The following is a 10693-nucleotide window of genomic DNA, read 5'->3' as shown; positions in this document are numbered from 1 at the left end:
AAACAGGACCCAAGTCCCCCCAATCCATTCTGTCCTGTGATTCAAATCCGCTCCTGTCCCCCCCCCCCCACCCCCCACCCCACCCCCCCCCCCCCCCCCCCCCCACCCCCCCCCCCCCCCCACCCCACCCACCCCCCCCCCCCCCCCCCCCCCCCCCCCCCCCCCCCCCCCCCCCCCCCCCCCCCCCCCCCCCCCCCCCCCCCCCCCCCCCCCCCCCCCCCCCCCCCCCCCCCCCCCCCCCCCCCCCACCCCCCCCCCCACCCCCCCCCACCCGCCCCACCACCCCCCCCCCCACCCCCCACCAACCCCCCCGACCCCACAACCATGCCACACCCGCCCCAGCGCGCTCCTCCATCCCCCCCCACCCCCCCCACCCCCCCCCCCCCCCATACCGCACCCCGACAAAACACTCGCCCCCCCACACCCACCCCCCTTCCCCCCGCGCCCTCCACACACCCGCCCCCCCCCAACCCCCCCCCGCTCCGCCACCCCCCACGTCAGCCCACACACCCTCTCCCCAACTCCCGATCTCACTCCCATGGCCTATTATGATTATCGTTATATGAGGTCAGTTTTGGGCATGTGCACACCCATTATGGATTAAATCCGATTGTTTTTCAGATCTAACACCCATGGTTAGGGTCGATAGTAGATGATATTAGTACCAAAAAACAATGTTCAAACGAATTTATCTTTTCAAGTCCCGTCCTCTTTTCCCTTTCCATCCATCCTCCATCCAATCTCTCCTCCGTTCATTGGACGCCCGCCTCCTCCTCCTCGATCGTCTCTCCTCCCCCCCTCATTCCCCAATCCCATCATCTCGCCCCAATCTCCATCCCTCATCGCAATCCCCTCAGCCCCTAGTCCTATCCAATCCCCCCAATCCGCGTCTTCCCAATTCATCCCCTCTATCACCCAATCCCCATATCCCCTCCTGCCATTTAATCTTCCTCATCCATAGCCCATCCGTCCCAATCCTTCTATTCATATCCCCAAATCTCTCCCCACATCAATCCTTCAAATAGTCCCCAGTCCGATGCCAGCTTCCCAATCGCCTCATTCTATCATCCATTACAATTCAAATGATATCAAAATGTGCCAATATTAATCCTCATCAGTCCATTCCATCTTCCCCAAATAAATGTCTCCCCCTCCTTATAAACCCATCTACATCCGTCGCTTCCCCCTCAATCCCCCCCTCTCCTATCTCATCCTCCCCCCTTGCATTCCCATCCATCCATTCCTTCGTCCTACCATCCATCATATCTCCCCCCTCCTCCCATAAATCCATCTTCTCATCCCAGTCAATCAACCCATATAACATATATATCTTATCCCCTCCTTCATTCCCTACCCTCCGTTCCTCATCGCCTCATCAGTTCCCTCTCCCTTCCCCCCTCCTCCAGCGTCTCAATTCTTCTGCATCCTCATCCACAAAAATAAATGCTTCACCATTTTCACTCCCCTTACCCATTCTTCTCCTCTTCCATCTCCCCCATCGTCATCCTACTCCTGCCATTCCCCACTCATCGATTCTCCTCCCCAAGCTTCATTCCTCTCCGCATCTCCCCCGAATATCGCTCCTCATCCCCCCCCAATCCCTCATCCTCCTCTGCCCCATCCATTCTCCTTCATATGCTCTCCTCATCGATCTGAATTCCCCCTCATCTCTTCGCATTTCCCTCATCCACCATCCTCTTCAAGATCATCTTCTTCCAATCCCCCCCCCTATCATCCCTCATCATCGTCCAAGCCTCCCCCCCCCCATCTCCCCATCTACATCCCCACACCAATCAATCATCCTACTTCATTACATCTGATCTTTATACTCTGAATCCTCTGCATCCCCGAATGCCCCAATCATCATCCTCTCCCGATCCTTCTCCCCCGCTGCTCGCATTCTCCCAATCGCTCTCCTCCTCCTTTCCTCAATCATAATCTCCCCTCTCTCTCGCCTCTCCTCCCGCCGCTCGCCATCTCCTCCCGTCTCCCGGCCGCCCTAGTCCCTCCCCTGCCACTTCCCTTATCCCTCCCCCCCCAACTCCTCTCTGCGGTCCGTCATCATCCCCACTTCATCCCATCTCGCCTATCCCATCATCGCTCATCTTGGCATCCCATCTCTAGTCGCATCCCCCCCATCATCCATCTCTCGATCATTTTACTTCCCCCCCCACCTGCGCCCACTAAGTGGGGGGGTAAAGGCGTCCCAGCCAAGAGGGCTGTGACGACCAGGGCGGTGCACTACCCCGCCGCCCATCTCCGCGCTAGCCATGTTGGTGTTAATCTATCATTCTCCGTCTTTTATGTGCGCCTTGAGTCTGCTTGCAGCATCTATATGCGGTCTGTTCAGCTTGATGGCGTTCCGTTGCTTTCTAGTCTGCCGGCTTGCGTATTCTGGCTTTTTCGCTTTGCTCAAGGATTTCAGCTACTGGAATCTCCCTTGACCCCCATCCAGAGCTGATTTCAGCTCCTGGCATCTCCCTAACCCCCATCCAGGGCTGATTTCAGCTACTGGCATCTCCCTAACCCCCATCCAGAGCTGATTTCAGCTACTGGCATCTCCCTTGACCCCCATCCAGGGCTGATTTCAGCTACTGGCATCTCCCTTGACCCCCATCCAGAGCTGATTTCAGCTACTGGCATCTCCCTAACCCCCATCCAGGGCTGATTTCAGCTACTGGCATCTCCCTAACCCCCATCCAGAGCTGATTTCAGCTCCTGGCATCTCCCTAACCCCCATCCAGGGCTGATTTCAGCTACTGGCATCTCCCTTGACCCCCATCCAGAGCTGATTTCAGCTACTGGCATCTCCCTAACCCCCATCCAGGGCTGATTTCAGCTACTGGCATCTCCCTAACCCCCATCCAGAGCTGATTTCAGCTACTGGCATCTCCCTAACCCCCATTCAGGGCTGATTTCAGCTACTGGCATCTCCTTTGACCCCCATCCAGAGCTGATTTCAGCTACTGGCATCTCCCTTGACCCCCATCCAGGGCTGATTTCAGCTCCTGGCATCTCCCTCCCCTCCCCAGGACACACTGCAGATGCAGGACAAGAGCCAGGGCACCCCAAGAGCATCCTGCCCCAGCCTGGCATCCTGCAGCTCCCTGCCTGGCAGTGGCAGGTAAGGCTGGACCTGGCTGTGTGCAGGGCTAGGGGTGGGCAGGGGTCTGGGCAGGGCCAGGAGCTCTGCTGATGGCTCCATCCTCCTCCCCACAGCTCACAGCTCCTGGAGGAGGAGTTCACCTGTCCCAGCCTTGGCCAGGTGAGCTGGGGACACACACACACACTGTGTGGGGCCAGGAGGAGATGCTGGGAGGGCATCTGTGCCCTGTTCCCCTTTACAGCCCCCAAGTGCCCCCCTTTGCAGTCCCAAACCACTGCCCTTTGGAACCCCAAACCATCACCTCTTGCAGCCTCAAAACATTGCCCTCCCCAACGCCAAACCATCTCCCTTTGCACCCCTACAGCACCTCCCTTTGCAACCCCACACCTTTACCCTTTTCAGCCCCCAACCATCACCCTTTGGAACCCCACATCCTCCCTCTTTGCAGCCCCAAACCATCAACCTCTGAGCCCCAAACCCTCCCTCTTTGCAGCCCCACACCTTTACCCTCTGCAACCCCAAACCACCACTCTTTGAGCCCTACATCATCACCCTTTGCAGCCCCAAATTATCCCCCTTTGAGCCCCAAAATCATCCCCACCTGCAGCCCCCACACCTTTACCCTTTGTAGCCCAAAACCATCCCCCTCAGAGGCCCAAATTATTCCCTTCTGATCCCCAAACTCACCTCCCTCTGAGCCCCAAATCATTCCCCTCTGATCCCCAAATCATTCCCCTCTGATCCCCAAACTCACCTCCTTCTGAGCCCCAAACTCACCTCCCTCTGAGCCCCAAATCATTCCCTTCTGAGCCCCAAACTCACCTCCCTCTGAACCCCAAATCATTCCCCTCTGAGCCCCAAACTCACCTCCCTCTGAACCCCAAATCATTCCCTTCTGAGCCCCAAATCGTTCTCCTCTGAGCCCCAAACTCACCTCCCTCTGAACCCCAAATCATTCCCCTCTGAGCCCCAAACTCACCTCCCTCTGAACCCCAAATCATTCCCCTCTGAGCCCCAAACTCACCTCCCTCTGAGCCCCCAAACCATCTTCATCTGAGCCCCAAACCACCACCCTGTGGACCCCCAGGCCAGAGTGGGTCTGGGGTCTTTCTATCCCCACTGCCACATTGTCTCCCAACCCTGCTCTCCCTCAAGGACCACACTTGAGGTGCCACCTCCCCAGGCACTGGCACTGGCACTGGCACTGGCACACCTGGCCAGGGATGTTTTGCTTTGCTCCCACCCCATGCCTCCTGGCAACGGCGCCAGCCTGGGGAGCCCAAACCAGTTTGGGGAGGCAGAGCTCAGCTCCTGCCAGCCCCACAGGACTTGGGGTGTTGGCAGGGCAGGGACCCACGGCCCAGCGTCCCCCCCTGGCAGCTCCCTCTGTGCCCCGGGGAGCAGGGCTGGGATGCCCGGGGAGGGGGAGGGGAGAGGGGGTTGGGATCCCTCCCTGGGCTGCTCAAACCGGTCCCGGGATGCTCGCAGCCGCCCAGTTCCTCCCCAGCCTGGGTCTGAACCCCACGGGGCAGCCGCTGGCTCCGGGGCTTGGCGTCTCCCTCCTCTCCCCCTCCTCCTCCTCCTCCACCTCCTCCTCCTCCTCCTCCTCCTCTTCCCTCCCAGTTTTCCTTTTTCTTGTTTTTCAAGCCCAACTTGGGAAGCGTAGTGGCTGCGAGCTGAGCCCTGCCCAGCTGCCTTTGGCCACAGCTCCGAGCCACCCCTTGGCTCCTCCAGCTGCTTCCCTCCCTCCCCAGCTCCTTAGCTGCTTTTGCTGCCAGCCCTGGAGGGTCCTTGCCAGCCCTGCCCCCCATGCCATGGGGGCTGGGAGGGCTGGGAAGGGGCTGCTTCGCCCAGCCCCCCTCCCCCTGCCCTGGAAAAGCCACCCCGGGATGGTTCTTTGTGGCACTGCTGGGGTTGACCCAAGGCTCCAGCTCCACCCCTGCCTAATTTTAGCTCTGCCTTCACCTACTTCTGACCCCGCAGAGCCCTGGGGATGCCCTTTGCCATCTCTGGGGGGGTGCAGGCAGGGGTTCCTTTCCCTCCCCTGTCCTTCTTTCCCCCCCCTCCCCCGCCCCCAGCCCCCAAAACAACTTTTCCAGGCTCTTCCCTGGGTTCCCATCTGTGTGGCTGCTGCTCCTGGGAACATCAGCTTCCACTTAGCTGGAATTTGGCCCTTCCTGCCTCCCTGCTAAGCAGGAGCAGATGCTGGAGGGGGGGGTGGGGGTGGGGGGGTGTGATGGGCACAGGCATAGGCTTACTGCTCTGGGGAGTAGTGGGGGGTCTGCCCCTCTTCCCCCCACAACCCCAGGGTCCCACTGGCCCCAGCAGGGAAGAGTCCCAGCAGGGCCAAAATGTGGTGGATGTGGGGTCCTGAGCTATGGGGGGGGGGAGTCCCAGCAGGGTCACAATGGGGCTGGTGTGGGGTCCTGAGCTATGGGGGGGGGGGTCCCAGCAGGGTCACAATGGGGCTGGTGTGGGGTCCTGAGCTATGGGGGGGGGGTGTCCCAGCAGGGTCACAATGGGGCTGGTGTGGGGTCCTGAGCTATGGAGGGGGGGTGTCCCAGCAGGGTCACAATGGGGCTGGTGTGGGGTCCTGAGCTATGGAGGGGGGGGGTCCCAGCAGGACCACAATGGGGCTGATGTGGGGTCCTGAGCTATGGGGGGGTCCCAGCAGGGTCACAATGGGGCTGATGTGGGGTCCTGAGCTATGGGGGGGGGTGTCCCAGCAGGGTCACAATGGGGCTGGTGTGGGGTCCTGAGCTATGGGGGGGTCCCAGCAGGGTCAGAATGGGGCTGATGTGGGGTCCTGAGCTATGTGGGGGGGGGGTCCCAGCAGGGTCACAATGGGGCCAGCCCTCTGGAGACCCCCAGGGTGTCCCCAGGAGGGGATTGCAGGGTGGGGGTCTGCAGGCATCCACACTGACCCCCAGGCTCAGGACAGTCCCTGAGCCAGCCCCAGTTGCCTTTCCTTGTGCCAGGAGCGAGGAAGCCTGAGCCTGCAGCACAGCACCCCGGGATCCATCCTGCCCCCGCCCCCCCCCCGCCCACCTTCACCAAGCTTTGGGACCCCCCCAAGCCCCTGGGAGCCCTGGAGGGAGCGACGAAGCCCATCCCCCACTGCCAGCTGCTGCAACAGGTAGTGAGCAGGGCTGGGGTCTCATGGGAGCAGGGAAGCTCCCAGCACCGTGCACCCATCCTGCCGTGGCTGCTCAGCACCCATGGGTGCTGTTTCTACCCTGCAAAGAGTTAAGAGGCAGGGAGAGCAGTGGGAGAGCTGAGCAGGTCAGGGCAGACCTCCTAAAGTGAAAGAAGAAGGTGAGGGGGGACCAATGGGTGCAGGGAAGATCCCAGCACCATGCACCCATCCTGCCGTGGCTGCTCAGCACCCATGGGTGCTGTTTCAGCCCTGCAAAGAGTTAAGAGGCAGGGAGAGCAGTGGGAGGGCTGAGCAGGTCAGGGCAGACCTCCTAAAGTGAAGGAAGAAGGTGAGGGGGGACCAATGGGTGCAGGGAAGCTCCCAGCACCATGCACCCATCCTGCCACGGCCACTGAGCACCCATGGGTGCTGCCTGGGTGCTGTTTCAGCCCTGCAAAGAGTTAAGAGGCAGGGAGAGCAGTGGGAGAGCTGAGCAGGTCAGGGCAGATCTCTTAGAGTCAGGGGAGAAGGTGAGGGGGGACCAATGGGTGCAGGGAAGCCCCCAGCACCATGCACCCATCCTGCCGTGGCAGCTCAGCACCCATGGGTGCTGCCTGAGTGCTCTTTTCCCCCTCCTATGGCTGCTCAGCACCCGTGGGTGCTGTTTCAGCCCTGCAAAGAGTTAAGAGGCAGGGAGAGCAGTGGGAGAGGTGAGCAGGTCAGGGCAGGTCTCCTAAAGTGAAAGAAGAAGGTGAGGGGGGACCAATGGGTGCAGGGAAGATCCCAGCACCATGCACCCATCCTGCCGTGGCTGCTCAGCACCCATGGGTGCTGTTTCTACCCTGCAAAGAGTTAAGAGGCAGGGAGAGCAGTGGGAGAGCTGAGCAGGTCAGGGCAGACCTCCTAAAGTGAAAGAAGAAGGTGAGGGGGGACCAATGGGTGCAGGGAAGCTCCCAGCACCATGCACCCATCCTGCCACGGCCACTGAGCACCCATGGGTGCTGCCTGGGTGCTGTTTCAGCCCTGCAAAGAGTTAAGAGGCAGGGAGAGCAGTGGGAGAGCTGAGCAGGTCAGGGCAGATCTCTTAGAGTCAGGGGAGAAGGTGAGGGGGGACCAATGGGTGCAGGGAAGATCCCAGCACCATGCACCCATCCTGCCACGGCCACTGAGCACCCATGGGTGCTGCCTGGGTGCTGTTTCAGCCCTGCAAAGAGTTAAGAGGCAGGGAGAGCAGTGGGAGGGCTGAGCAGGTCGGGGCAGATCTCCTAGGGTGGAGGAAGAGAAGTGACAGCTGGGTGCAGCTCGAAGAATCCAAGCATCGAGGTGCTGGCAATAACTCCCCTCCCCCCCGCCCCCCCCGAAACAAAACCCCAACTTTATTCCATCTCCCCCCACCCTTGGGCGCCTGGAAAAGCCTGGGATCAGAGCCAGCCATGAGGCGTTTGGAGGAAGATTCCGAAGTCTACAAAATGCTGCAGGAAAACCGAGAGCTGAGGTTGGCCCCGCGGCAGTCCAGCACCTTCCGGCTGCTGCAGGAGGCTCTGGAGGATGAGGATGGAGGTGAGGAAGGGGAGGGGACACACACACACACACACACAACCAGAGGGGCCAGCTGAGGAGATCCTGATGGATTTGTGTGGGTGTCCCCAGCTCCTCATCCCAGCTGGATCTCGCCCGGCAGCCGCAAACCAGGGGCTGGGGTCCGGAAGCTTCACCTCTGCGAGAAGTGCGGCAGCAGCATCGCGTGAGTGGCGCTGGGGGGCGCTAGGGAGCAGCTCCACAACCCCCTCCCCCCGCTCCGTCCCCTCCCAGTGTGCCCAGTATGGCCAGAATGGGACTGATGGGAGGTGGTTGGGGAAGTCCCAGTATGGCTAAAATGGGGCAAATTCTGGGTGCTGGGCTGTGGGGGGGTCCCAGGAGGGCCACAAGGGGTGCTGGGCTATGGGAGGGGGTCTCAGTATGGCCACAGTGGGTGCTGGGCTATGGGAGGGGGTCTCAGTATGGCCACAATGGGTGCTGGGCTATGGGGAGGGGGTCTCAATATCCCACAATGGGTGCTGGGATATGGGAGGTGGTCTCAGTACAGCCACAATGGGTGCTGGGCTATGGGAGGGGGTCTCAGTACAGCCACAATGGGTGCTGGGCTATGGGAGGGGGTCTCAGTATGGCCACAGTGGGTGCTGGGCTATGGGAGGGGGTCTCAATATCCCACAGTGGGTGCTGGGCTATTGGGAGGGGGTCTCAGTATGGCCACAATGGGTGCTGGGCTATGGGGAGGGGGTCTCAATATCCCACAGTGGGTGCTGGGCTATGGGAGGGGGTCTCAATATCCCACAGTGGGTGCTGGGCTATGGGAGGGGGTCTCAGTATGGCCACAGTGGGTGCTGCGCTATGGGGAGGGGGTCTCAGTATGGTCACAATGGGTGCTGGGCTATGGGAGGGGGTCTCAGTATGGTCACAGTGGGTGCTGGGCTATGGGAGGGGGTCTCAGTATGGCCACAGTGGGTGCTGGGCTATGGGGAGGGGGTCTCAATATCCCACAGTGGGTGCTGGGCTATGGGAGGGGGTCTCAGTATGGCCACAATAGGTGCTGGGCTATGGGAGGGGGTCTCAGTATGGCCACAATGGGTGCTGGGCAATGGGGAGGGGGTCTCAGTATGGCCACAGTGGGTGCTGGGCTATGGGAGGGGGTCTCAGTATGGCCACAATGGGTGCTGGGCAATGGGGAGGGGGTCTCAGTATGGCCACAGTGGGTGCTGGGCTATGGGAGGGGGTCTCAGTATGGCCACAGTGGGTGCTGGGCTATGGGAGGGGGTCTCAGTATGGCCACAGTGGGTGCTGGGCTATGGGAGGGGGTCTCAATATCCCACAGTGGGTGCTGGGCTATGGGAGGGGGTCTCAGTATGGCCACAATAGGTGCTGGGCTATGGGAGGGGGTCTCAGTATGGCCACAGTGGGTGCTGGGCTATGGGAGGGGGTCTCAGTATGGCCACAGTGGGTGCTGGGCTATGGGAGGGGGTCTCAGTATGGCCACAGTGGGTGCTGGGCAATGGGGAGGGGGTCTCAGTATGGCCACAGTGGGTGCTGGGCTATGGGAGGGGGTCTCAGTATGGCCACAGTGGGTGCTGGGCAATGGGGAGGGGGTCTCAGTATGGCCACAGTGGGTGCTGGGCTATGGGAGGGGGTCTCAGTATGGCCACAGTGGGTGCTGGGCTATGGGAGAGGGTCTCAGTATGGCCACAGTGGGTTCTCGGCTTCAGGGAGGGGTCCCAAAATGAGGCTGACTCTGGGTGCTGGACTATGGGGGGGGGGTCTCAGCATTAGGCTGACTCTGGGTGCTGGGCTATGGGGAGGGGTCCCAAAATGAGGCTGACTCTGGGTGCTGGGCTCTGGGGGGGTCCCAGCGTGGCCACAACGGGACTGACTCTGGCTGCTGGGCTATGTGGGGGGATGCCGGGGGGGCACAGGGGGTACCTCGCTGACGCCCCCTCCCCTCTTTTCGCTGTCCTTCAGCACCCAGGCGGTGCGGATCCAGGAGGGGCGGTACCGGCACCCCTCCTGCTACTGCTGCGCCGACTGCGGGCTCAACCTGAAGATGCGAGGCCACTTCTGGGGGGGGGAGGAGCTGTACTGCGAGAAGCACGCACGCCTGCGCTACCAGGGCACCCCCCCCGCCGCCCCCCAGCACTCCTGAGCCCCCCACGCACACCCCCACCCCCCCATGGGGTCCTCGCCCTCGGCAGCTCCAAAGCCTTCCATGTCCGGCGGTGCAGCCCTGCTGCCCCCCTCCCGGCGTCCCCCCAGCCCTGCCAGCACCACTGCTGGGGGAGGGTTGGGGGTGCGGGGGGGGGGGAGGGTGTTGGGGATGGTGGGGGGTGGATTTTGGGGGGCGGGGGGATGGGCTGCAGCTGCCTGGATCTGGTCTGGTGTTAAGTGTGATGAGCTGGGTTGGGTCTCAGGGATGTGATGAGTTGGGTTGGGTCTCATCCTGAGCTCAGGGATGTGATGAGCTGGGTTGGGTCTCATCCTGAGCTCAGGGATGTGATGAGTTGAGTTGGGTCTCATCCTGAGCTCAGGGATGTGATGAGTTGAGTTGGGTCTCATCCTGAGCTCAGGGATGTGATGAGTTGGGTTGGGTCTCAGCCTGGGCTCAGGGATGTGATGAGCTGGGTTGGGTCTCAGCCTGGGCTCAGGGATGTGATGAGCTGGGTTGGGTCTCAGCCTGAGCTCAGGGATGTGATGAGCTGGGTTGGGTCTCAGGGATGTGATGAGTTGGGTTGGGTCTCATCCTGAGCTCAGGGATGTGATGAGTTGGGTTGGGTCTCAGCCTGGGCTCAGGGATGTGATGAGCTGGGTTGGGTCTCAGCCTGGGCTCAGGGATGTGATGAGTTGGGTTGGGTCTCATCCTGAGCTCAGGGATGTGATGAGTTGGGTTGGGTCTCAGCCTGAGC

At 61.2% G+C, this 10693-nt stretch overlaps 1 protein-coding gene across 1 annotated transcript; it reads left to right on the top strand.

Moving 5' to 3' along the window:
• The first annotated feature begins 7675 nt into the window (after positions 1-7675).
• On the top strand, positions 7676-9936 carry PDLIM2 (PDZ and LIM domain 2). Its single transcript, XM_054398639.1, has 3 exons — positions 7676-7802; positions 7860-7986; positions 9756-9936. Exons 1-3 carry the CDS (start codon positions 7676-7678, stop codon positions 9934-9936), a joined length of 435 nt encoding a protein of 144 aa, XP_054254614.1.
• Positions 9937-10693: the final 757 nt, after the last annotated feature.

This window comes from Indicator indicator, unplaced genomic scaffold (assembly GCF_027791375.1).
Source record: "Indicator indicator isolate 239-I01 unplaced genomic scaffold, UM_Iind_1.1 iindUn_scaffold_71, whole genome shotgun sequence".
Classification (NCBI taxonomy): domain Eukaryota; kingdom Metazoa; phylum Chordata; class Aves; order Piciformes; family Indicatoridae; genus Indicator; species Indicator indicator.
Note: the sequence above shows the minus strand (reverse complement) of the source record. Positions and strands in the feature narration are given on the sequence as shown.

Bases quoted from the DNA above. Each gene is read 5' to 3' on its own strand.
- PDLIM2 (XM_054398639.1), top strand. From the start codon at position 7,676: ATGAGGCGTTTGGAGGAAGATTCCGAAGTCTACAAAATGCTGCAGGAA. The intron at 7,803-7,859 runs GTGAGGAAGGGG...GGGCCAGCTGAG, and splicing joins TCTGGAGGATGAGGATGGAG to GAGATCCTGATGGATTTGTG. The intron at 7,987-9,755 runs GTGAGTGGCGCT...GCTGTCCTTCAG, and splicing joins AAGTGCGGCAGCAGCATCGC to CACCCAGGCGGTGCGGATCC.